Below are 27,446 nucleotides of genomic sequence, written 5' to 3'. Positions count from 1 at the left end.
GACTCACTTTGCTGTACAGTGGAAGCTAACACAACATTGTAAAGCAACTATCCTCCAATAAAAATTAATATAAAAATAAATAATTCTACTGATTTCAAGTTTAGTATACTTTCTCTCACCTTATATTGTCCTTCAAACTTAGATATTTCGCCCAGCTTGTCATTGAAGCCCTAACTTTTCTTATGTCAATGTAAAATGTATGTATTTATGTCTGAAGATGCAGTGAATCATAGTATTAATATCTTGTGATAATTTGGAATGGAAAACAAGGAGAATGAAAATTAATGGGAACAGAACAATTGGGAAACAAATAATGGGTTCACATGCTGGCTTCTGGATGTTTAAAGAAGGCACTAACCTGTTCCTCAGTATAAAGGGCTATATAAAGAAGGAATTAAGTGTTGTTGGTAGGATAGATAATGCAAAGATGACTCCAAGCAGAAAAAAGGGAAAAATAGGCAATTCTGTGGCTAGTGGTTCCTTCGCCCAGATCTTTTATTGTACAATGAAGCACTTATCCGTGACATTCTGCCCCTGTCTTTGCATTAAAGTAGTTGTTCCACCTTTACTATGCCTGCTTTCCTTTCACACATTAAGTAATGTCTATTCTCACAGAAGGTAGGGTGAATTTTTCCATTATGAAAATAAGCACAGTTCATATTTTCTGTTCCAGTTCCAGAAAGCTGCAACCTGTGAATGGAAAAGGTAGAATGAGCTCCTTTAATAGCTAAATAAACAATCAGCAATCAAACTCTGGGTCTGGGCTTCTCTCATGACTCAGATGATAAGGAATCTACTTGCAATGCAGGAGACCCAGGTTCAATCTCTGGGTTGGGAAGATGTCTTGGAGAAGGAAATGGCAATCCATTCCAGTATTCTTGCCTGGAGAATTCCATGGACAGAGGAGCCTGGTGGACTACAGTCCATGGGGTCGCAAAGAGTCAGACACAACTGAGTGACTAACACTCAATCAAACTCTGTGTGAAGTAGTCTGTTGCACAAAGAGAAGATAAGAAGTATGAGGGAAAAAAATAAAAAGCAACATTCAGATATTTGAGGAACTTCCAGCCTGCTTCAGAGTATAAAGTATGTACATGTGAATAGACAATAGCAATTTAGTATACCTTAAGATTAAGTAGAAGTGAACAATAGGTACAATAAGAGTCCAGAGGAAAAGATGGATGGGGATCTGAGATGATGAGAAAGACTTTACTTTTTCACCTTTTCATGGAAGATCATGCTTTAGTTCTGTTTTGAAAGAAGGGCAGGATTTAGATAGAGAGGAGCCCTGTCGGACCATACCTACACAGGGTGGAAATGAGCTCAAAGAAAAGTAAGTTGATTAGTTATTTTTGAAATGAGGATTTATCTTACAGGGTAAAGATATAAGACTGTATCATAATTGTTTGTTCACTTGTCTATATTTTTTGCTACACTGCTATAACAAGAGGACAAAGGATGGATATTAATTCATTTGCCAATATCTACAGGAGACCTAGGTGGCTCAGTGGTAAAGAATGCCCCCTGCCAATGCAGAGGACTCAGGAGACTCAGGTTCAATCTCTAGGTCAGGAAGATCCCTGGCAGGAGGAAATGGCAACTCACTCCAGTATTCTTGCCTGGAGAATCCCAAGGACAGAAGAGCTTGGTGGGCTACAGTCCATAAGGTAGCAAAGAGTCGGACACGACTGAGTTAGTACAAGCAAAAGCATAAGCATGGGATACCTACTACATGCCAAAGTTGTTCATGTGCTGCTAATAGAGTCATAAACAAAACACAAGGTCTTTTCTACTGGGGAATTGACATTGTAGTGAGGGAATGTTGGTAAGAAGCCAACAAATAAATAGAAATTTTCAGAGAATGGTAAAAGTAATAATGGAGCAGTGTGATGTGATAGACTTGAGTGGACATGGTGGAGGGAGGCTAGTTTAGTTTGGGTAATTAAAGATGTTCTCATTGAGAAAATGATGTTTAAATAGACTTGAGTGACAAGAGGGAGCCTGCCATAGAAGAGGTCATTCTAGAAGGAAACAGCATGTGCAAAACCCTAAGACCACAAAACATGTTTAATTTATTGAAAGAACAAAGGGGTCACCAGTGTGCCTGCACTATTGTGAAAAGTCAGCAAGCAATAAATGTAAAGTCCAGATCTATGAAGAAGCTTGCTTGTACTCCTAGTACTCTTGAGTCCTGTCCATGATAAAAATTTAATAAGTATCTGTTGAATAAATTAATTAAAAATTAAGTAATGATCAAATTATGCAAGTTTTGGTTGTCAGTTTACATTTTAAATGTAGAGACATTGCACAGTGTGAACAAAAGGTGGCTAGAGATTAGAAAATCATATTAAGTAACTCAGTGTAATTGATCCTTTTGCCTGGATTGTCTGTAGAAAGTTAGAGCCTTTTGACATGAACTTTAGAATCCTCTTGTAATTGATAATGTGCCTGATTCTTGGAGACCTCTGAGGTAGAAAGTGAAAGTCATTCAGTCATGTCTGACTTTTTGCGACCCCCATGGACTGTATAGTCCGTGGAATTCTCTGGGCCAGAGTGGGTAGCCTTTCCCTTCTTCAGGGGATCTTCCCAACCCAGGGATTGAACTCAGGTCTCCCACATTGCAGGTGGATTCTTTACCAGCTGAGCCACAAGGGAAGCTAAGAGTACTGGAGTGGGTAGCCTATCCCTTCTCCAGAGGATCTTCCTGACCCAGGAATCGAACCAGGGTCTCCTGCATTGCAGGTAGATTCTTTACCAACTGAGCTATCAGGGAAGCTCCCTAAGGTAGAAGACAAGGGAAAATGATACTGAAAAGTCAAAAAAAAAAAAAAAAAGACTCAAAGTAAGATGTTCCAACCATAAATCATAAGGATGAAAATTTTGTTCTCAAAATATGTGAAGAGAATCAGATCAAGCTAAAAACAAAACAAAACCAAGCACACATGTCAAATGTTCAGTGGTAAAGTTAAGGGTAGAAACGAGTGGGAAAAAGTATCAGGAATAGAGGTGGATGCAACTTAGATGATGAGCAGAGAATGGGAGAGTCGGAACGTAGAATGGAAATTGCAGGCGCTCTCTTGTTAGGATTAGGGAGTAAGTAACTCAGTCACCACTTTTGTAACACATAGTACAACATAGAGTCACTTCCCAACTTTTAAGTAATTTGTACTCAAGAGCAGAGAAGACCTCAGGAATAAAAATTCCTAGTTGTGCTTTGTATTCTGAGTGTCCAATGACTTACTCAGTTTTGGAAAGAACTGAGCCATCTTCCCACCTCCAGACGTCACTGGATTTCTGGCGGGACAATCCAATCCAACGAATTAATCCAGTCCTGCTATTGAGATATTGCTATTGCAAACACAAATAATTATAATGGTCAGAGTGTTTCTACAGTTCTTATAATGGCATAAAGGAAAAACTTTATGATAAGACTCTGGACAAAACAATGGATTATATGTCTATATTAATGCCAATTGATTATATTTTATATTTAGAATTATACCAAGTTTACTTGTTTTAGCATAAAAATACTTGTAGGATACAGGGAAAAACTGTAAACAAGATAGATAATATTCTAATAACCCTATATACTTATCTTCAATCAATTGAAGGTTAAAATCCCAAATAAAGTACCATATATGAGAAGGAAAATGAAAAATACACTGTTGATAAAATTTTATATTCCCTAGAATTAAGCTCTGCTTGCTTTGGTTTCATTGCTTAGCTTGTATACAAAATCTTCATATAGAAATATCAATTTTTTTTAGTTGACTGGATAAAAGAGATGTCTTTCTCAAAGGGATTTACAAATGACATACATCTATTATTTTTCTACTTTGAAATTACCTCTATTTACTATGCTATATGGGATTCCCTGGTGGCACAGTAATAAACAATCTACCAGCAATGCAGGAGACAGGAGTTTGATCCCTGGGTTGGGAAACAGCAACCCATTCTAGTATTCTTGCCTGGGAAATCCCATAGACAGGAGCCTGGCAGACTACAGTCCATGGGGTCTCAAAGAGTCGGACATGACTTAGTGACTAAACACAGCAATACTTATTCATTTTGTTCATTGCCTATTGCTCCAACTGGAATAAAGTTCCATGAAGCTAAGAATTTTTGTAGGTTTTGTTAACACACAGGTTCAAGTCCTGGAATTTGTTGAATTAATGGATGGATTTATTGAATTAATGGATGGATCAATCAATCAATCTATCTATGGGTAACAAATTAGAAGAAAGTCAAATGTTCACATACTCGCATACTCAGAAAAAAATAGATGAGAACATGTTCTTGGCAGATAAAAATGGCTTGAGCATCTTGGCAGGAACATGAAACACAAGATAGCATTCCATGAGAGAGATTTCATGAGAGTCACTTATTTCTTAAATGTGAGCTACCTGTCATGTTTCTGTCAACTTTTTTTTTCTTTAAAATACATCCACATTGTATACCTCACTATAGAATTGACAGATAGATTCTACCTGAAATTCTGCCCAAAATTCAACTATTTTTTATTCCTCCAAAATTACATTACTTCTTTTAATTGTGCATCTTCAACATGATATTGGTCTATGGTAATAAGACTTGAGAAGACATGTTTAGTCTCTAATTAACCTCCTTGTAATAGGATTGAGATTTTAAGGCACTCTCTTATTTTCTCTGATTTGAAAGAATTTGAAAGAATTAATTTATCTGACTATCTTCTCTAAGAGTCTGAGCCTACAAGAAGAGCAAATATGTGGTACAGCAAGTTAGAATAACAGGACATACAAATGAGCATGAATGTCACTGGGTTAATTCCCTCTTTTCTGGTCTGTTACTGGTTATTTCAGCTCTCAGTAAGGTACAAGTCAATTTTGCTGATTACTTATAGCAGTTCTGTAGAAAATGACTTGCCTAAATATTTGAATTCTATTGAATCTCTGTCTGCATAGAACCCAAATCCTTATCTATTTCAATTTACACTTGATTTCATTTTAAAATGCAAAAATGTGAATAATTACTATATTCAAATTGTGGGACAAATACAACAAACTTCTGCCTTTTAAAAAATATGTGCTTTCATGTATATGTATGGCTGAGTCCCTTCACTATTCACCTAAAACTACACAACATTGTTTATCGGCTATACCTTAATACAAAATAAAAACTTAAAAAATATGCATATATATACACATATGTAAGAGTCTCTTCATTAAGGTGAAAGAGGAGAGTGAGAAAGCTGGCTTAAAACTCATCATTCAAAAAATGAAAATCATGGCATCCAGTCTCATCACTTCATGGTATATAGATGGGGAAATGATGGAAATCGTGAAAGACTTTATTTTCTTGGGCTCTAAAATCACTGCGGATGGTGACCACAGCCATGAAATGAAAAGACATTTGCTCCTTGGAAGAAAAGCTATGACAAACCTAGACAGCTTGTTAGAAAACAGACATTACTTTGCTGACAAAGGTCCATCTAGTCAAAGCTATGGTTTTTCCAGCAGCCGTGTATGGCTGTGAGACTTGGACCATAAAGAAAACTGAGCACCAAAGAACTGACGCTTTTGAACTGTGGTGTTAGGAGAAGACTCTTGAGTCCCTTCTGCAATAATATCAAACTAGTCGATCCTAAAGGAAATCAACCCTGCATATTCATTGGAAGGACTGATGCTGAAGCTGAAACTCCAATACTTTGGCCACCTGATGCCAGGAGCTGACTCACTGGAAAAGACCCTGATGCTGGGGAAGATTGAAGGCAGGAAGAGAAGGGGTAACAGATGGGATGTCATCACTGACTCAATGAACATGAGCTTGAGCAAGTTCTAGGAGATGGTGAAGGATAGGGAAGCTTGGGGTGCTGCAGTCCATGGGGTTGCAAAGAGTCAGACCGACCAAGCGATTGAACAACAGTGTTTTGACAAACTGTTATTGGGTAGAAGGGAAACTCCAAGTCTTGGCTCCTGGCTTGCTCCCAAGATTTACAAAAAGAAAAGCTATATTCAATAAAAAAAGGGAGAGTGCAGTAGTGGATGTGAATGTGTTTTGCTTGGAAAGAGCTTTTGTTAGAAGCTGTCAAAGAAGGAAATGTAGAAGAGGAGAAATATTTTAAAATATTTTCAACTGTGTTAATCCCAATTTCCAAATTCCTCCCACCACCTCCTTTTCCCCGCTTGGTATGCATACATTTGTTCTCTACATCTGTGTCTCTATTTCTGCTTTTCAGATAAGATCAGCTATACCGTTTTTCTAGATTCCACATAGCACAGGGAACTCTACTCAATGCACTGTAGAGACCTGAATGGAAAAGAAATCCAAAAGGGAGGGAATACATGTATCCATAGAGCTGATTCATTTTGCTGTGCAGTAGAAATTAACACACTGTTGTAAAGCAAAGCAACTGTACTCCAATAAAAAATAATTTAAACTATTAATTTAAATTAATAAGACTATGTCTGGGAGAGTCTGTGAAAAGACCAAGTTTGTACCATGGTTCATTCAAAGAGTCAACAACTTAGCAAAAACTGAAGAGGCATGTTATGTTGGGATAACACTGCTATTTATATTTCACAATCATATTGAGTTTCTTTATACTTCCAGATTCTTTTTTGAATTCATAAATAGAGTTAAGGAAACTAAGAAATTACCTTAACTTTTGTTGCAGAGATAATACCAGAACTCAAAGTTTTGTTAGTTCTATTTCAGTACTTTCTACTCTCAAATGTTGTAGTTTTTACCGAGGTTGATAAACTTCTCCAATGAGAAAAAACTGGATGACATAGACACGTGAAAAAAAGAAAAGTGCTGAAGATTTGTCTCCTTTGAGATTTGTCTCCTTATGACTCCCAAGATATTTGACACAGAAATATCCTTACCAGGATGCTCTTGCTGGTGATCTTCACAAGAGTAGCATTTACGTCAATACAGTACTTCTTACTCTCTTCCCACGTCAGGTTGTGCTTGAAGAATCCATAGCAACTGTCTCCATAGTATCGCCAGTTTGTGTCACATGGGTTGCACTTATGACCTTGAGGAGAAATCAAGCATAGGATCCCTTTTATTCTGAATTAAGTTTACATTTTCCTCATCTTCATTGTTTCCTGCATATCTCAAGATTCTTTACAGATAGCATCAAAAAAAAAAATTTCTCCAGAGTTAGGGGAGATGAAGAGGTTACCAAACCATACTTACTTTCCTTTTGTCCTGATAGTTGTATTAAATCTTGACAGACCTTCTTTACTAACAGTTTCAGAGTTCCTGAGAGATTTTCATTCTCGGCTTGTAGGTAGTTTTGCTGCATGACAGCTAGATGTAAACATTAGATAATCATTTGTAATTAGGATCAAAAGGGCGATGCAAAAGATGTCCTCTCTATGAACTTTAAATTCAGTAGAGTTGTCAATCTATGAAGTATTTACTGGATACATATGAGTAGTGTGTGTATGTGCTCAGTCACTCAGTTGTGTCCAACTCTTTGCAACCTAATGGACTGTAGGCCATTAGGAATTCCTCGTCCACAGAATTTTCCAGGCAAGAATACTGGAGTGGGTTGCCATTTCCTTCTCCAGGAGACATATGAGTAGATGAGTGCTGAAAAGTGATCAGGGTAAAATGGGTATAAAGAACACATTACGTACTGTGCAGAATGGCAGCCAAAAGTTCTCCAAAAATTAAAAAATAAGAGAACTATCAATACTTGAAGGAGATAATCACGCGTAAGAACATGCCATGATCAAACCATATGCCCCAAGGGGCTGCTTTGACCTTTCCTTGAACATAAACTTCTAAGCGCATTTCACAGAGGGGAATGACCTCTATTATTACGCTTCCATATAATACCCGAATATTCATTCTTGTTGTGCTCAAAGTACAGTGACATTGGAATCAATCACAGGTGGTGAATGAAACATTCTAAAATATCTTATGGAAAAATAAACAGTATATGAACAATTATACATTATACAGATTTGTTATTGTTTATTAGCTCAGTTATGTCCAACTCTTTTGAGATACCATGGACTGCAGCCCACCGGGCTCCTCTGTCCATGGAATTTCCCAGGCAAGGATACTGGAGCAGGTTATTTTCTTCTCCAGGGAATCTTCCTGACCCAAGGATTGAATCTGAGTCTTCCACATTGTAGGCAGACTCTTTACCATCTGAGCCATTGGAGAAGCCCAATTAATTCAATCTAAAATTTAATTTTAATCAGAAAGTAAAGGCCAGAATTCTCCCTTACTGAGAGCATCCTGGCCCCTAAGCATAGGATGATTGGTGTGGTGACAAATATGCAAATAGTGACAATTAGGCTTGGTGACATACACCAGGACACTTAAGTATGTCACCTCATTAGGAAAAAATCAATACTTACACATAAGCCCCAAAGCCACCAGCCCAACGACCATCCCCACGCATAAGACCAGCAGAGTCAAAGCCATCACGCGCCACAAAGGGGAGGAAGCAGGTTCCACTGTGGGCATACAATAAAGACATCAAAGGTCAGGCAGCATGGCATAGCTATGGGACAGCATCACCCCATCCTTGCCCTGCCAGGATTCTCCAAGTGATATAAACTGCTTCCTTGGTCCATCTTGCCTTCGCTCCCATGGTGATCACCAACAGTAAACACAACCCACTCCATTCCCACTCCCACTGGACTTCTCTCTGAGTCAGAATATAACTAGCTGCTAAGGTTTTTGTGTGTCTGTATTGGTCTTTGTTTTATGCCCAACTGTATAAACAATTGTGGTGATAATCAGCAACTATAGAATCACACTCATTTGCTGACATCTTAGAAAATGGAATTTCCAAACATTCCCTTCTCTTACCCCTAGATTTATATTCCCTCCACATTTAACTCTGTAAACCTTAGTATAATGTGCCCTGCTTGTATCTTTTGTTGTTTATGTGAAGTGTGAAGTGTTAGTCACTCAGTTGTGTCCAACTTTAAGGATTGTAGCCCACCAGGCTCCTCTGTCCATGGAATTCTCCAGGCAAGAATACTGGAATGGGTTGCCAGGCCCTTCTCCAGGGGTTCTCCCAACCTAGAGACTAAACCCGGATCTCCCACATTAAAGGCTGACTTGACTGACTGAGTCAAGGGAAGAACTACATTGTTTATATTCTAAGTAAATATATGAGTTTATGCAGATACCACCTAAATGCTGTTGGGAAGAAAGGCCATTCAGGAAAAGAAAACAAAACTATACATGCTATCACTAGCAGAAAAATGGAAACTGGGGTAGAACCATTTCAATAGTTCATTTGCAAATTGCTGGCTCTGGGCATTCTTACCTGAAGTCAGAGCTGGTTTTTGAGCTTTAATATTTAAGGTGACATATCCATCTTCATCCTGCATGGCTTTCCTTGGGCTGCAAGTGAGTTCGGAGTTCAACGGCTTCACAAAATGTGTCCACTCTGATGATCTCAACGTCTACCCGCCTGTGATTCTCCTCTGTCTGCTACGTTGGAGCCACATGGGTTGGGGCACATGGTTTTTTGTTTTTTGTTTCTTTCCAGGAAGCCCTTTGATAGCTGCTCAGAGATACATGGACCTTGAACACAAAAACACAAAAATAATAACTTGTGGTAAAGGAGCAGATATGGCATTTGTTTCCTGTTTCCTTAGCTTCCATTCTGAATATTCCATCATGTATGTCCTTTCAAAGAACAAAAGTTCATGCTTCATCTTAACCTCAGCAGAATGCAAATCACGTTGTTTAAGCAGACTGACTTCTGATGAAAACTCATGGATAAAACATCATCAGATAAAGAGTTTATCTCTCTGTGATAAATGAGCCTGATATAATTTGATCTAAGATGAGCTACATTCGATGTTCCATGGTCTTGTGTTAGAATGTCTAATTATGGCCTAGAATCCTTCTGAATTATTGCATCTTTTTCATGTCAAAGTTTTAAAAAAATCAAGAAATCCACATGAGGCAGGATTTATATGGGTTAGGTTTATGCATCAAAGGAAAACAATCTAATACAGTGAAATAAAACAAAATTGATATATTGTCTTTTAGTAACATTTTCACTTTAAACCAGGCTTCCCTGGTAGCTCAGGAGGTGGGGGAAAAAAAAAAAATCTGCCTGCAATGCTGGAGACCCTGGTTTGATTCCTTGGGTTGGGATGATACTGGGAGAAGGGAATGGCAACCCACTCCAGTATTCCTGCCTAGAGAATTCCATTGACAGACCGTGGGGTCTCAAAGAGTCGGACACGACTGAGAGACTATCACATTTTCACTTTAAATTGCCAGTAATGATAACTGTAACCAGAGGCTGAGCGTCTCTTGCTTGGATCTATGTTCCATGAGAATATATTTGCCTTTATTTGTATCTATCAAGTGTGGTTTTGTAGTGTTAGAAATATGCTGGGTGAGTACAGAGACTCTCAGGGTCAAAGGAGGCCTGATAACATTAGTTTTAATTCTGCTTCCTGTCTCTACATACCCCATAAATGCAAGCTGAATTACTCAGCAAACATTAAGCAGATAACTGCAGGAAAAAGTGGTAGATAAATGCTTTTCTTTTCCCTTCTCCAAAATTCAGAGGTTTGCAGATGTCTCTCAGTCACCCCACAAGGCTTGCCACTGACATTTTATTTCTATTTGCATATTTTTTCAGTAGGCTCTTGTTTACCTATGTTATACATAGTAGTGTATATATGTTCCATAACTTTTTCATATCTTTTTCAAATTCTTTTCTTCTTGAATAATGCTCCTTCTTCTCTTGGCTTAGGAAAGTACAGCTGAAGAAGTTTTTATTCCAAATCGCCTGATGAATTTGCATTTGGAATAAAAACCTTTGTTTAATATTTTAGAGATTGATTGTTATATAAATTACCTCTTTTTTAAAAGTCTTTATTGAATTTGTTACAATACTGCTTCTGGTCTATTTTGGTAATGATAGATAGAGGATGTGTAAAAAAGAAAGAAGGAGAATCCAGAAGGAGAAGAGGGAGTCAGAAAAGTGGAGTAAGCATTATTTAAAGTGAATAAGTTAAGTAATGCATAATTACCAGACGACAGCTGTAACAGAGCTTTTGGTTATACACAAGAGAGAAAATGAAAGGGGGGAAATGTATTAGACCACCTTCACAACGCTGGCTGAGACGTTCATCATGCACATGTGTGCAAAATCCCTGTAAGTAAAAAAGTTAGATAACAATCAAATGGAATGTGCATGCTAAGTCACTTCAGTCATGTCCAACTCTTTGTGACCCCATGGACTGTAACCCATCAGGCTCCTCTGTCTGTGGATTCACCAGGCAAGAACACTGGGGTGGGTTTCATGCCCTCCTCCACATCTTATCAAATGGAATAGATAAGATTTGAAGAAAAGGCACAGATTACATAAGAAAAGCGAAAGAAAGGGGAATGTTTATCTGAGGGGGACACACATGTGAAACAAAGCTAGTGAAGTTTGAAGGAGTGTGCTGTGTTCTGTGATTGAGGGACGTGAACTGATCAAGCACATTTGAACTGAGAATTCATGTCATAGTATATTGGGACACAAGGCATCCTATTAAAATCACTGCAAAACTTATATTTTGTGGACAGTTAACCAGTCAGTTGAATGTGTATCCACTGATCACTGTGTGTGTGTCTTAAGCACTGTTCTATTTTCTGGGGGATCAAGTGATGAAAGAAACATACGAGAGTTGTGCTCTTATTGAGGTTCTGTTCTAGTGGAGGGTGGTGAATGCAGATAGCAAAGAAGCAAAGAAAGGAAGGAGCTAGACTATTTCAGATATCGTAAGTCAAGGCTATGGTTTTTCCAGTGGTCATGTATGGATGTGAGAGTTGGACTGTGAAGAAAGCTGAGCACCAAAGAATTGATGCTTTTGAACTGTGGTGTTGGAGAAGACTCTTGAGAGCCCCTTGGACTGTAAGGAGATCAATCCAGTCCATCCTAAAGGAGATCAGTCCTGGGTGTTCACTGGAAGGACTGATGTTGAAGCTGAAACTCCAATACTTTGGCTGCCTGATGCGGAGAGCTGACTCATTTGAAAAGACCCTGATGCTGGGAAAGATTGAAGGCAGGAAGAGAAGGAGACGACAGAGGATGAGATGGCTGGATGGCATCACTGACTCAATGGACATGAGTTTGAGTAAACTCCGGGAGTTGGTGATGGACAGGGAGGCCTGGCGTGCTGCGATTCATGGGGTCACAAAGAGTTGGACACAACTGAGCGACTGAACTGAACAGAACTGAAGGGCTATGAAAAAAGTCTTATAATAGAGCCTTACTGGTGAGGCTTCTGGCAAACCCTGGTTGTGCTCATTTGAACTGATTTGTTTAAACTTGACTAGAAGGGGGCTAGAGAATTGCACAACTTTTTTCCATTTTTTAAACTGAAGTTCAGTTGATTTACAATATTATTTTTTAAGGTGTGCAAAAGGGAGATTCATTGTTTTTATAGATTATATATACTTATAATAAAGTTATTACAAACTGATGTCTACATTTTCCTATGCTGTACAATATACCCTTGTGATTCATCTATCTTATGCATAGTAGTTTGTATCTCTTAGTCCCAACCTCTAATGTGCCTCTCCTCCCTGTCCCTCCCTACTGGTAACCGTTAGTTTGTTCTCTATATCTGCAGATGTGCTTCTATTTCGTTATATATATTCACTTTAACTTTTAGCCTGCACATACAAGTGATATCTTTTGATATGTTCTCTCTGTCTGATTTATTTCACTTAGCATAATACTTTCCAAGGCCATCCACAGTGTTGAAAATGACAGAATTTTGTTCTCTTTTATGGCTGTAGTATTTCATTGTGTGTGTGTGTATATATATATACACCACATATGTACATAAATTGGAATGTATATATATATATATATATATATATATATACATGTGTGTGTGTGTATGTATATATATATATATATATATATATATATACACCACATCTTTGGGCTTCCCTAGTGGCTTAGTGGTAAAGAATCTACCTGCAGTGCTGGAGCCTTGAGAAGCACAGGTTTAATCCCTGGGTTGGGAAGATCCTCTGGTGAAGGAAACAGCAATCCACTCCAGTATTCTTGCCTGGAGAATCACATGGACAGAGAAGCCTGGTGGGGCTACTGACCAAGGGGTTGCAAAGAGCTGGACACGACCGAAGTGACTTAGCACATGTTTGCACCCCGTCTTTATCTATTCATCTGTTGATTGACTCTTAGGTTGCTTCAATATCTTGGTTATTGTAAATAGTACTGCTATAAACATTGGAGTTCTGTGTCTTTTCAAATTAGTGTTTTTGTTTTCTTCAATATATACCCGAGTAGAATTGTTGGATCATATGGTAGTTCTATTTTTTAGTTTTCTGAGAAGCCTCTGTACTGTTTTTTGTAGTGGCTTCACCAATTTACATTCCCACCACAGCGCAGGAGGATTCACTTCTCTCCACATCCTCACCAAAATTTCCTATTTGTGGTCTCTTTGTTGATAGCCATTCTGACAGGTGTGAGGTGATATCTCATTGTGGTTTTGATTTGTATTTCCCTTGATGACTAGAGATGTTGAGCATTTTTCATGTGCTTGTTGGCCTTCAGTATATCTTCTTTGGAAAAATGTCTATTCAGGTCTATTCTGTCCATTTTTTAACCAGATTGTCTCTTTTTAAATATTGAGTTGTATGAGCTCTTTATATACTTTGGATATTAACCCCTTATCCATCACCAATATTTCCTCAAGTATTTTCTCCCACTTAGTAGCCTGTCTTTTTGTTTGTCACTGGTTTTCCTTGTTGTTCAAAAGCTTCCACTTTTGAGACCATCCAGAATAATTTAAGGTTAATTCTTGTATAATAGTGATACCATTTGTTATTACTCCTATTTGCTTTTATTAACTACCCTTGTGGTAGATTTTATGTCAGTTTTACTAATAAGGAAAATAAAGCACAGAGATTAAGGGACTTGCCAAAAGTCACTGGACTTTTGTAAATGTTGACCAAATGCTCTGGATTTGACTCAATCAGTCTGTCTTCATAGCCCTTTAGTTTAAACAAAATATTTTATTACCTTGATTGGATAAATATACATTAAAAAAAAAATTTCCTATATTCATCCTTTGGCTCCACCTAGTGGTCAGTTTTTGTTACTGTTGCTTTTGCTTTTATCTTTTCTTTAGGTCTGATACCTCCGGTTTAATTTTCACTTTTATCCATTCTTTTTTGTAAATAATTTTGAATTCACTCCTATTCTTCTCTTTCTCTGGGCACTATCCAATATAGGTCCCTCTTTAAAATCGTACTCTGAAATAAGAATAATATATGGGAATGGAATGATCATGGAAGAATGAAACAAGAACACAATTTTTCTGTCATGTGAACTCATTATTTCTTTTAATGTATCCCAAGTGAACAATAAATCTATGTTTAGTGCCTGTGTTCCCTTATTTTCTGCAATGAACAGTATTTTCTCATGGGTTTAATTCATCTGAAAGCAGCAGGGGAAGTCAAAGGTGATTTTAAAAAAAGTTTTTGGCTGAGAAACTGTTAAGTGTGAAGTTTTCATTTACTGAAATGGAGAAGTACAGTGAAACAGCTGGAAAAGGGCTTCATTTTTTTTTATGTGTTCAGTCTGAAAATTCTATTTGAATTATGACTAGAATGACTGAGGAAATGAATTTTTAATTTTAATTCATAGAAGTTTAAACTGTCATATGTGGCTAGTAACTACAGTAAAGGAAAGCATAGTTTTAGTATATGATCACCATAATGAGTGGCTAATTTGTGGGTGTGGTCAAGGTTATTGGAGGTAAATCCAGGATCTGAACACACAGGGTATTGGAATTTCAAATCTACAAGAGCGCTGAAATTACTGATAATCATGATAAGAATAGAGGTGAACCAGATTTAAGACAGTCGAAAAATGGCAAAGAAATGAGGAGAAATGTCCTAGAAATTGTAGATGATTGCAACAAGCAGTGTTATTTGCTAATATAATCTGGCACAAAGTGCTATCGAGAGGCAGGAAATTTTTTTTAAAAATCGTATTTATTTTATTTACTTATTTTTGGCTGTGCTGGTTCTTCGTTGATGCATGGGCTTTTCTCTGGTAGTGGTGAGTGGGGGCAACTCTCTAGTTGCAGCGCACAGGCTTCTCAATGCAGCGGCTTCTTTTCTTGTGGAACACAGGCTCTAGGGCAAGAGGGCTTCAGTAGCTGCAGCTCATGGGCTCAATGGTTTTGGCTCTGGGCTCTAGAGCACAGACTCAATAGTTGTGGCCGACGGGTTTAGGACATGTGGGATCTTCTTAAACTAGGGATCTAACCCATGTCTCCTTCACTGGCAGGCGTACTCTTTACCACTGAGCCACCAGGGAAGGCAGAGATGCTGGAAATTTTTAAGGGAGAAAAGTATAGACAGTAATTTCTAAAATCAGTGAATAATAGATGAGATAGCATTTAAGGATCATAATAGTAGAAAGTACGTAGGATCAATCTTCATTATAGAATAATTGAGAACCAGGTGAGATTCTTCATCACTTTTACTAAAGCATTGTTTCATGTAAGACAGTAAAAAATTAAATACTTTTTAAGGGAACTTTAAGGCATATGAAAGAATTAGGGAAATGAAAACAAGAACTCCATCTTTGCAAAATTTAGTGAAAGTCCAAAACAAAGAAAAACAACCTTGAGTTCTCTCTTTTTTTTAAACTGGTCAGCTAATATTTATGTATTATTATCTATTTATTTATGGCAAAGCAGCTTGCAGAATTTTATTTCCCAGGATTTCAGTTCCCCAACCAATCATGGAACCCAGGTCCATGGCAATGAAAGTTTCAAGTTTTAACCACTGGACCATCAGGGAATGCTCAAGTTCTCATTTTTGTAATCACTTGTTTGATTTAACTTTTGCTCATATTAATGGTCTGTGCCTTCACCTAATTTACCTAGAATACAACATGAATGCAGATTTATTTTTCATTTCCACTTTCTTGGCAGTGGGATTTAGAGCTGCTCCATGCTTTTTAGTTTGTTAACTTGCTTTGGATTGAGCACTCCATAAGTTTGAAAAAAAAAAAAAAGCAAAAAATATATGTACATTTATGTATTTAGAGATCATGCCAAAGTGTTACTGAAGAATAATTGGTTGCATTTCTGCAGCCTGTTGGTATTAATTCATACCCCTAAAGTGGTTGCAGTTCATTCTGGAGGCCTGTGACTAAGCTAATCTTCACACAGAGGTGAACCTTGTGAGCTTTCAAATCACTCCTCCAGTCATCTGAAAACAAAAACCTAACCCACATTCTCTTCCTGAGTACAGTTACCTAATCTCCTCCTTACCCCAAAGGAAGCCTTTAGAAATGATTTCTTTGTTTCCTTCCTTATGTATAGTCTCCAAATATTTGTGGAGTTTTGTATTTGCTGCTTTACCAACTTACACAGAAACAACAGCTTAAACAATACAAGTTTATTGTCTCACAGCTCTGCAGGTTAGAAGGCCAACCCAGATCTCGGTAAAGTCAAGGCTGAACTGCACTCCTTCTGAATGCTCTGTGGGGAGAATCCATTTCCTCGACTTTTCATCCTTTAGCTTCTTTGTATTCCTTGGCTCCTGGCCCCTTTTCTCTGTCTTCACCCTGAAACATTATATCTCTCTGACCCTTCTTTGGGTCTCATGTCTCTCTGATCACATCTAGGAATGGTTCCCCACTTTCCTAGGATTAAATTGGGACCACTCAGAATGTAAACTGGGGCAGCCATTATGGAGAACAGTATGGAGGTTCCTTAAAAAACTAAAAAACAGACCTAACATATGACTCTGCAATCCTACTCCTGAGCATGTATCCAGAAAAAAACATGATCTGAAAGGATCCATGCACCCCAATGTTCATTGCAGCACTGTTTACAGTAGTCAAGACATAGAACCAACCTAAATGTCTGTCAACAGAGGAATGGTTAAAGAAGATGTGGTACATTTATATAATGGAATATTCAGTTCAATTCAGTCACTCAGTCATGTCTGATTCTTTGTGACCCCTTGAACTGCAGCATGCCAGGCCTCCCTGTTCATCACCAATTCCTGGAGTTTACCCAAACCCATGTCCATTGAGCCGGCGATGCCATCCAACCATCTCATCCTCGGTCGTCCCCTTCTCCTTCTGCCCTCAATCTATCCCAGAATCAGGGTCTTTTCAAATGAGTCAGCTCTTCGCATCAGGTGGCCAAAGTATTGGAGTTTCAGCTTCAGCATCAGTCCTTCCAATGAACACCCAGTACTGATCTCTTTTAAGATGGGTTGGTTGGATCTGCTTGCAGTCCAAGGGACTCTCAAGAGTCTTCTCTAACACCACAGTTCAAAAGCATCAATTCTTCGGTGCTTGGTTTTCTTTACAGTCCAACTCTCACACCCATACATGACTACTGGAAAAACCATAGCCTTGACTAGATGGACCTTTATTGACAAAGTAATGTCTCTGCTTTTTAATATGCTTTCTAGGTTGGTCATAACTTTCCTTCCAAGGAGTAAGCGTCTTTTCATTTCGTGGCTGCAATCACCATCTGCAGTGATTTTGGAGCCCCCAAAAATAAAGTCTGACACTGTTTCCACTGTTTCCCCATCTATTTGCCTTGAAGTGATGGGACTGGATGCTATGATCTTAGTTTTCTAAATGTTGAGCTTTAAGCCAACTTTTTCACTCTCCTCTTTCACTTTCATCAAGAGGCTCTTTAGTTCCTCTTCACTTTCTGCCATAAGGGTGGTGTCATCTGCATATCTGAGGTTATTGATATTTCTCCTGGAAATCTTGATTCCAGCTTGTGCTTCTTCCAGCCCAGCGTTTCTCATGATGTACTCTGCATATAAGTTAAATAAGCAGGGTGACAATATACAGCCTTGAGGTATTCCTTTTCCTATTTGGAACCAGTCTGTTGTTCTATGTCCAGTTCTAACTGTTGCTTCCTGACCTGCATACAGGTTTCTCAAGAGACAGGTCAGGTGGTCTGGTATTGCCATCTCTTTCAGAATTTTCCACAGTTTATTGTGATCCACACAGTCAAAGGCTTTGGCACAGTCAATAAAGCAGAAATAGATGTTTTTCTGGAACTCTCTTGCTTTTTCAATGATCCAGAGAATGTTGGCAATTTGATCTCTGGTTCCTTACCTGGAAGTTCATGGTTCACATATTGCTAAAGCCTGGCTTGGAGAATTTTGAGCATTACTTGACTAGCGTGTGAGATGAGTGCAATCGTGCGGTGGTTTGAGCATTCTTTGACATTGCCTTTCTTTGGGACTGGAATGAAAACTGACTTTTTCCAGTCCTGTGGCCACTGCTGAGTTTTCCAAATTTGCTGACATATTGAGTACAGCACTTTCACAACATAATCCTTTTTCTCAGCCATTAAAAAGAATGAAATAATGCTATTTTCAGTAACGTGGTTGGACCTAGACAGTGTCATACTGAGTGAAGTAAGTCAGACAGAAAAGCAGAAATATCATGTGGCATCCTTATATGCAGAATCTGAAAAGAAATGATACAAGTAAACTTACTTTTAAACAGAAAGAGATTCACAGAGAATGAACTTATAGTTGCCTGTATACATGGCTATATTTAAAATGGATAACCTACAAGGACCTACTGTGTAGCACATGGAACTCTGCTCAATGCTATATGGCAGCCTGGATGGCAGGAGAGTTTAGGGGAGGATGGACAGTGTATATATATATATGGCCGAGTCCTTTCAATGTCTACTTGAAACTATCACAGTATTGTTAATTGGCTATGCATGCATGCTAAGTTGCTTCAGTGATATCCAACTCTTTGTGACCCTATGGACTGTGGCCCACCAGACTCCTCTGTCCATGGGATTCTCCAGGTAAGAACACTGGAGTGGATTGCCATACCCTCCTCCAAGGGATCTTACAGATCCATGAATTGAACCCATGTCTCCTGAGGCTCCTGCACTGCAGACAGATTCTTTATGGCTGAGCCACTGGGGAGTGGGGGGTGGGGGGTAGGGGTGGGGTCAGAATTTTCCAGGCTGGACGGGAGTGGGTTGCCATTCCCTTCTCCAGGGCATCTTCCTAACCCAGGAATTGAACCTGGGTCTCTTGCATTGCAGGAGATTCTTTACCATCTGAGCCACCAGGGAAGCCCAATCAGCTAGTCACCAATACAAAATAAAAAGTTAAAATTAGGACCACCCAGATAATACAGGATAATTTCCTCTCTCAAAAATTCATTATCTTAATCACAGTTGAAATGTCCCTTTTGCCATGTATACTACCGTATTCAAAGGTTCTGGGGACTAGGACACAGACATCTTTTGGGGGCTTTTTTCCTGCCTACCACAGGTTCTTAACAACAATTTACTTTCTTGTATAAATAAGAATGTTTTAAAAAGTATGATGGGATTGGAAGTAGATGCAGTCCTCTAAGAACTGTTAAGTCCAATGCTTGCTGCGACTAAATAACAAACCACACATGTGGTATGCTATTTTTTCTCATATTCACCCAAAGAAACAGCCAGAACGCTTTCTATATAAATTGTCAGCTCTTTATTACTCATTGGGGTATTGCTGAAACCTATAGTTCCAGCTGTGGGTTAACTTCAATTTTTGTGCAATGGGTTTATTTCAGTTTTGTTGGAAACACCTTTTCAGAGCATTTTTAGGCCTAAGAAAAGACAGAGCTTGGTTATTTCAGCAAGTTTTTTTTTTTTTTTTTTTAATGGAATGTAAGTAAATTGTAGCTGAAAGAGAGGCATAAAAACACACTGACCATTTTCCCATTATCAGTGCTCCTTATGAATATCCAGCACTATCCACCCCTGTGGTTTCCCCAAACTCTATCTTCTGATTTTTCATACCTAGAAGACCACATGTTTTCTATAGGAATTTCACCTGTCCTTCAACAATGACTGTGGGCTGCCGTTGGGCTAAAAGCCAAACGAGCAAACACATTAAAAACAGAAACAAAAGCACTTTCCCACGTGCCAGCCTCATTCTGTCCCTAACCTGCCTGCTTTTTTCACTCTCCTAAACATCAAGCAATCATTTTTAAAATCTTGTTCTAAGTGTTAGCTGTTACCTAAAGGAGCATTATTCCGTTAAGAACATAGTCACGTAGGAAGGAAACTCCCATAATGTCCCATTTCAATAGCTGTTATTTCTTCTCTGAGCCCATTGCTAACACCAGCTGTCGGTCTGTCTCTCACCAACATTTCTTTTTTAATCAGCAGTCATATGTGGGTGGTTTTCAACTGTACAGCTCTTCCTGTCTCGGTATGTGTAACTACAGAGCTCTTGCTGTCTTATATGTGTCCCCTTGATACCCCATATGAGTGAGTGTAAAGCAAGATCCAGGACTTCCCTGGTGGTTTAGTGGTCAAGACTCTGGAGTTCTACTGCAGGGGGACATGGATTCAATTCCTGGTCAGGGTACTAAGATTTCACATGCACAAAGCACTTCCAAAATATTTTTTTTAAAGAGCAAGTAAACCAGGTTCACAGGATTAGCTGACCTTAGACACAGGCAAAGAGGACAACCTGTGTCATTATTAAGACACTCAGGGCAGCCTGAGCTGGGAACACTCAGTCCCCAGCCTCCATGCTGAGAATCATGGGAACTTCCCCACAAAGCCATCATCCCTGCTCCACTTCCAAGTATCCCTTCTTTGCTTCAGCAAGAAACAATGCTGAAGGAGCAGGCAGTTGAGATCTATAGTATTTTGATTGCTAAAGGCAACAGTTGCTTTCTCTCACTTTTTCTGCAGAAAAACAGATCTTCATTTGTCCTGATGAGGGGATGGTGGGATGGGTCTTGGGTCAGTTGGGTGTGAACATAAGAACTCCCAGCCTTGCAAAGAACATTGTGTTCCCGGGTCTGATGATACTGAAACATTAATTACGCATAAAGTTGAGCTTTCTTCTACAATGTCTGAAGACGTGACCTACGCGACACTCACGTTTCAGGATTCTGTTGCAGCAGGAAATAATCAGGATAGAAATAACCTAAGGAAAAGAGGTAAGGGTTCAGAGATGGCAAGACGTGATCTTGGGGGATGGACAGGTGTTAGATACCCTGAGGTGCTGGCTTTGACATTGATGCTTTTTGAGAGGTCTGCTGTGGAATTTCCAAAATGGAGACAAAGTTGGAGAAGCTTTTGGTAGAGTGGTGTGCTCTACATTGAGGAGGAAATATGTGGCTTCCAGGACTTTTTAAAATTGGGAGATATTGCTGTGTGTCACCAAGCTCTGTGTTATAGTGAATTATTTCAGCTGAGGATGCCAGAGATTGAGTTTGAGGACTGAGATTTCTTTTATAAATGTAGTCCTTGATATTTATACCTTGTGAGAGATGCCAAGGGGAATATCGTTTTAGAGGCCTGTTTGGAAACTTCTAAACTAGAGAAGTCGGTGGGGATTTTTTTTTTTTTTTTTGTAGGATTATCTGAACTTTATCTGAAAAGATAAACTGGAGGATGAGTGAGGTAAAAATAGACAAGAGCTAGCTTCTGTCTTATAAGTACTTACAAATTTTTCAAAGGGAAGTTGAAATTCCCAGTATAATTTGTCATGCTGAATCAATATTGATATGTGTATAGTATTTTATATACATGATATCATGCCTTCATCAAAATAAAATTATGAAAGAAATGGAACAATAGTAGTACTTTCTCTGAAATATTAATGAGAAAACTGAGCTGGAAAACATTAAATGACTTAACCATATTCATGCAATTGTTACATGGTAGAGTTGAGACTCAGTTCTTATCCTTCGCTCATTCTCTTGTACCAAATTGAAAGAAATAGCTGTTTCTGTGATCAGGAATCCAATTTAATGAATCAGACTACATCCTTTACCTTCAGGAATCTGCTGATAGTTTAGGACAGCTTGTTGTCCGAGTCGTCTATAATGTCCTCCTGCTTTTTAGATTTGTTTTTATTTTAAGCATGTATGTGTATATATGTGTATGTGTGGTTTTGGGGATGAGATACAAAAAGATGATAGGATAGACTTTGCATGTGTCTAATAAAGGTGGTTATACATTTCTGTTTTGTTGTTAAAAATAATTTAATACTTGAGAAAAAGGGAGTGGTGAATATGCTGCATATGTCAGAGCACCTGGAGATTGCATTAATCTATCTGAGACACTAAGCTAGATGCCCCTAGATCCAGAATTAAGGAATAGGAAGGTGAGGTAAGTATAAAAACTATAAATGTATAAAGTTTTATGTATATACTTGTGTATATAAGTATAAAAAATATATATGCATACATGTACATATATACACATACATATATATAAGTAAGATATTACATTTTGAAGAGTTATCCTCTGGCTTTGTGGTCTGTTCTGCTGTTGGTGTGTTATCTTGTATATTCATTCATTCTCCCATTCAGTATCAATTCACTATCTACTAGGTGAAAAATAGTATACATAGTAGATATAAGCAGAATTCACGAAACACCTGCCTTGTGGAGGTTTGTGGTTCTAAGGGTTTCTTCCATTGTTGAGATCATCCAGAGAATTTTCCACAATATCTCATTCATGAATTCAGTCATCTTGAAGAAGAAAGATGTGTGGTGATGTAAAACAAAAACCTGAAAATTAGGAGGCTCTTAAAGCAACGGAGGATGGTGGAGAAAAGAAAAACTGGAGAAGAACTGTGGTGGGGCCCTTGTTTTGTGCCATTTTAGATATTTTGGAGATAGAGGATTTGAAGAAGCAAGAGAGACATTTTGATATCTGGATGGTTGTTAAGTAGGAGAAGTAAACAACTCAATGTGTAAAAACCACAAGGCAGTTCTGTTTGCTAATCTTTGTGTTGGCTTTTTTCAGAGTATCCAGCTGCATCCTCCATATGGCGTCAAGCTGCCCTGGGTCTGCTAACTCTTTGTCTGATGCTGTTGATTGGGCTGGTGACCCTGGGAATTATGTGTAAGTGTGCTTGCATCAAACTCAGGGCAGGGGATTAGGAAATATATCTGTAAACTATATAAATTTAGGTTAGATTATATTAATATGATGGGTGCCAGCATCATAAACCCTCTAATGCTTTCTGCCACCTCAGCTGTCTCTCATTCTCTATGTCTCCAAGATAAACCTGAAAAAGATGTATTTCATTGTTACAAGGATTTTGGTTGTGTATGAAAACCGAATATATGGTTTTCTCTTGACAAACTAGACTATGAAGACGATTTTTATTTTTCTATTTTTTTTTTCCTAAGAGTTGAAATAAAAAGGCATCGGGTGTGTTTTTTCCATGATACCTGGATTATTAGAGACTACCAATAAATATCAAATCTAAGCACTATTTCTGTGTTAAGAGAATTATCTACAGCTGTCATAAAGAATGGAAGGCTATATATGAGTTTGTCTTCTGTCTTGGAGCTTTGCAGATGTCCAGTGAAATTAACTCAGATTCAGACAAACTGACTCAACTCCAGAAAATCATCCACCAACAGCAGGACAACTTATCCCAGCAACTGAGCGAGTACAGGAACTTTCCTGTGGAGGAGGAATTTCTCAAATCACAAATCTCCAGTCTATTGAAGAGGCAGGGACAAATGGCCATCAAACTCTGCCAAGAGCTAATCATTCACACTTCAGGTAATCAGGACTTGCTGACCAGTCAGATCAAATCTGTTGCTCTGGTTTAGACTGATGATGTGTACCACATCAGAATATGAGAGGGTGTTACCAATGACTTCTAATGATGCTGCCATAAATTTACAGAAGACCAGGGAAAATAAGGTTTTTCTTTTTTCTTTTTAAACACGGAGGTGAATTTGGGAAACATCTTGGGATGAGATCAATCTGGATATTTCAGCTCCTCATTTTATGAACTATTTTTAGGTGATCCTGTTGTTATAAGGAGTTAAGAAATACAGCTGATATTTCTGAGGCCAGAAGACTGAGCCCTGAAAAGAGTATTTCAGTCACCATTGTCCCAACACATAATCTTGGGTGACTTACTTCCGGGGGCTCCTAAAGCGGTTTGTTTTTAGGGTGGGGGTTTTGAAGCCCCATTGTCAATTTGAATGATTTATTTTCCAGGTCCTGGTCTCTCCAGAGTTGTTGAGTTTGTGCTACCGGGTGTAATTTCTTTTTCAGACCACAAATGCAATCCTTGTCCTAAGACCTGGAAATGGTACCAAACCAGCTGCTATTACTTTGCAATAAATGAGGAAAAAACCTGGCCTAACAGTAGAAAAAACTGCAGGGACAAGAACTCCACGCTGGTGAAGTTGGACAGCCTGGAGGAAAAGGTCAGGTTGAATCTCTTTCCCTGGTTAGAGAAATTATTCATGTATTTGAAAGTAAATAGAATTTCTGAGTCACATGGTAGGAATTCAGTGCATTTTGAGTAAGAGTTGGGCTTCCCTGGTAGCTCAGCTGGTAAAGACTATGCCTGCAATGCAGGAGACCCCCAGTTGATTCCTGGGTTGGGAAGATTCCCTGGAGAAGGGAATGGCAACCCACTCCAGTATTCCGGCCTGGGGAACTCCAGGTCACAAAAGAGTTGGACACAACTGAGTGTCTCAAAGAGGGACAAGACTGAGCGACTTTCACTTTCACTTTTCACATGAATTTCGATGAATGGTCCCATCTCTCTTACTCCAGCAAACAGGAATGTGGCCCTCACAGAACTTTTTCCCGTTTCTCTTTCAGGATTTTCTGAGGTCACAACGACTACCCAAGTTTCCTTTTTTCTGGTTGGGACTATCTTGGGATCCATCTGGCAGGAGTTGGCTTTGGGAGGATAGCTCTAGACCCTCTCCATCCTTGTAAGTCTCTAATTATTGGGGAAAGAACCAAGTGAAAGATATTTAAAAAATGGAATATTAAGACAATAAATGTGAATTATAAGAATTATACATCTAGATACAAAAAAGTACAACCTCCAAAGAAAAGAGATCTTCATTAGTAGAGATGGAAATGAGGAGGAACTTATTTCATTTGTGAGATAAATTCACGGCAGGACACTGAATTCCATCTATTAGTTTAAGCTTACTTCTCTATTTAACAAACACAAGTAATACTTATGATGTTCAAACTATTATTATTCCTATGATAAAAGCCCTGTTATATTCCCATTTTATAGATTAAAAAATTGTCATAGAGAGAGTAAACAAAAGTGTATACATTGCAAGTAAGATTTAGTGAGCTAAGCCTTGAAGTGAGAAAAGAAAATTACAGTGTAGTGCAGATCATTTGAATAAAAGCAGTCCAGGGCATGTGGAAGATTTAGACATGATCATCATTTTCGGATGACATTACTTAAGAGTTATCATCAATTCTTTAGCAGAAGAACTAGGAACCAATATCAGAACTACATCTATGCTGTCATTCATTTCCTCTAACCTCTGTTTTATTCTCTTTTCATGCCTCACATATATGTAAATATATACAAAATGATATTTGTGCATAGTAAAATGTAACATATTCTTATACAGAATGTGATTTTATTTTTGTTTTTCTTCAGAAAGTTCCAGAGTAAAGGAATCCTAGTTCTTTTAATATATAATCTGCACTGGGTAGTTTCTATCATGTTATGGAGAGAATAGAAATTCTCAACTCCCGATTTAAGCTTCCTTCTTAAATAATTCTATCTGAGATCATGAGTAATTGGAAATTAAAAAAAACCTCAAATATGCAAGCTTTAGGGATTTTGATGGTTGCTGGCCGCAGAAGTCTTTCAACATTCACACGCATGGTGTTTCATTGTCAGGGAAGTGGAAAACATTGAATTGTGACCGTTTCAAATGTTATATTTGTAATTAATTTAAAGTTGATTCTTTTTCAGGTTTAGTGCTAATGAATATGCTCAGATCAATGAATCCAAGGGATGTGCCTATTTTCAAAATGGGAATATTTATATATCCCGCTGCAGTGCTGAAATTTCTTGGATTTGTGAGAAGACAGCTGCATTAGTGAAGATTGAAGACTTAGATTAATATTCTTCCTCCAAGATATAAGGGACTTATGGTTAAGGTGATATAAGGAAGGAAAAAACTTTACTATTAAAGGGGAAAAAACCAGATTAAATAGTCACTGTCTCTATATTTAGACCATCAGGCAACAGGCAAATAAACTTGCTACACAGAACACACTCCACATCATTGTCTGATGCCTTCTGATCTGATGTTCTTGGTATTTCGTCTCAAGGTTACTGGAAACCTATAAGAATAGCTGTTCTATGACCATCTTAAATCTCAGACTCATTTCACTGAATTTCCTTTCTCTCAAATAACAGACTTTTCTTGCTTTGTTGTTAAATACCCCCGAGTGAACAGGGGCGATGTGTAAATATTTAATAGCCAGAACTGAGACAGACCACAGCAGTGGAACAAAGTCCAGGAAGCCTGTTGTGACAGTTGCTGGATCACGTAGAAATCTGGGGGATCCTGGAGAAGGGGTATATGGGCCCCCGAGGTGGCTCAGAGGTAAAGAATCCAGCTGCCAATGCAGGAGACACAGGTTTGATCCCTGGGTCAGAAAGATTCCCTGGAGAAGGAAATGGCAATCCACTCCAGTATTCTTGCCTCATAGTTCAAGTAAACAGGTTTACTAATTCTCATGTAAGACTGAAATGGAAGTCTCATATACACAGATTTAAAAAGCAACTTTATCGTTTCTTTTTAAAAGTAGCCTACTGCCACTGTCATTCCCAGAAAGATAAAATTATTCATCAAAGGTAAAAAACTCTGCACCTGACACCTATACACTGGGCTTTTCTTTATTCTCATGGGAAAGCTGATTTCTTCTATTGTTCCTCTCCAGAGAGATATCTGCTATTAATAATTTTGATATATTTGTTGGCTAGTTTGTTTGCAAAAAGAGGTTACAGTTCTTTTCATTGAAATCTTGTGTCTTTTAATTCTTATTGCATGGACTCTCTCTCATATTCACTAAAAATGACTGTTTTTGTTTCTGACCTTGGAGTGACTCTGAAATTTGATCAGATTTATTGCTCATCGTCCTCTCCCAGCTGCTCTGCTATCATCATGTTATCCCTGGCAGCCTCTACAGCGTAGGAGTAAACCCCAAGGTCGTCTTGAGGATATATTAGCTTCTTGTGTCAGAATAGTTTATCCCTCATTGCTTTTTATGGTAGCTTGGCATATGAGACACAGTGTATCTCAAGAATCTCAACCAGTCTCTCTGTTTCTACTATCCCTCTTCCTCCTGCCCTGGTTAGAATTCCTGGGAGGTATTACACACACACACACACACACACACACACACACACACACACACTGCTTGGGGAGAGCCCAATTTTGTATTTTTTTTGATAACTCTTTCCTCATTAAATAATTACATAATGTCCAAATCTGTCTTCACATCAGATTTATGTGGAGAGTCCCCTTAAAACTTTACATTTATTGATTTATTTGTTTCTCACAATAACCCTAGGGCTTCCTGGGTGGCACTAGCAGTAAAAAACCTGTCTGTCAACACAGGAGATGTGGGTTTGATTCCTGGGCCTGG

The 27,446-nt window shown here is 38.4% G+C and overlaps 2 protein-coding genes across 3 annotated transcripts; one reads left to right on the top strand and one right to left on the bottom strand.

The window, feature by feature from the left end:
- Window positions 1-477: 477 nt before the first annotated feature.
- CLEC1B (C-type lectin domain family 1 member B) lies at window positions 478-9,495 on the bottom strand. Its single transcript, XM_043881678.1, has 6 exons — window positions 9,281-9,495; window positions 8,358-8,456; window positions 7,180-7,293; window positions 6,864-7,015; window positions 3,242-3,348; window positions 478-690 (listed from the first exon to the last, which is right to left on the bottom strand). Exons 1-6 carry the CDS (start codon window positions 9,342-9,344, stop codon window positions 546-548), a joined length of 681 nt encoding a protein of 226 aa, XP_043737613.1. The 5' UTR covers window positions 9,345-9,495; the 3' UTR covers window positions 478-545.
- An 11,360-nt stretch (window positions 9,496-20,855) lies between these two features.
- Window positions 20,856-26,067, top strand: CLEC12B (C-type lectin domain family 12 member B). Of its 2 annotated transcripts, XM_043881803.1 has the most exons (6): window positions 20,856-20,974; window positions 22,794-22,892; window positions 23,346-23,564; window positions 24,069-24,223; window positions 24,627-24,742; window positions 25,762-26,067. In XM_043881803.1, the coding sequence occupies exons 1-6, from the start codon at window positions 20,884-20,886 to the stop codon at window positions 25,910-25,912; spliced, it is 831 nt and encodes a 276-aa protein (XP_043737738.1). In that variant the 5' UTR covers window positions 20,856-20,883; the 3' UTR covers window positions 25,913-26,067. The 2 variants fall into 2 exon arrangements, with proteins under 2 accessions (XP_043737738.1, XP_043737739.1); XM_043881804.1 differs by lacking the exon at window positions 20,856-20,974 and having other exon boundaries at window positions 22,792-22,892; window positions 23,354-23,564.
- The last annotated feature ends 1,379 nt before the right edge of the window (window positions 26,068-27,446 follow it).

The sequence above is a fragment of the Cervus elaphus genome, chromosome 22, assembly GCF_910594005.1.
Source record: "Cervus elaphus chromosome 22, mCerEla1.1, whole genome shotgun sequence".
NCBI lineage: Eukaryota > Metazoa > Chordata > Mammalia > Artiodactyla > Cervidae > Cervus > Cervus elaphus.
Note: the sequence above shows the minus strand (reverse complement) of the source record. Positions and strands in the feature narration are given on the sequence as shown.

Bases quoted from the DNA above. Each gene is read 5' to 3' on its own strand.
- CLEC1B (XM_043881678.1), bottom strand. From the start codon at position 9,344: ATGCAGGATGAAGATGGATATGTCACCTTAAATATTAAAGCTCAAAAA. The intron at 7,294-8,357 runs GTAAGTATTGAT...GTTTACATCTAG, and splicing joins GGTGGCTTTGGGGCTTATGT to CTGTCATGCAGCAAAACTAC. The intron at 3,349-6,863 runs GTAAGGATATTT...TGTTTGCAATAG, and splicing joins TCACCAGCAAGAGCATCCTG to CAATATCTCAATAGCAGGAC.
- CLEC12B (XM_043881803.1), top strand. From the start codon at position 20,884: ATGTCTGAAGACGTGACCTACGCGACACTCACGTTTCAGGATTCTGTT. The intron at 20,975-22,793 runs GTAAGGGTTCAG...GGCTTTTTTCAG, and splicing joins AAATAACCTAAGGAAAAGAG to AGTATCCAGCTGCATCCTCC. The intron at 24,224-24,626 runs GTCAGGTTGAAT...TTTCTCTTTCAG, and splicing joins TGGACAGCCTGGAGGAAAAG to GATTTTCTGAGGTCACAACG.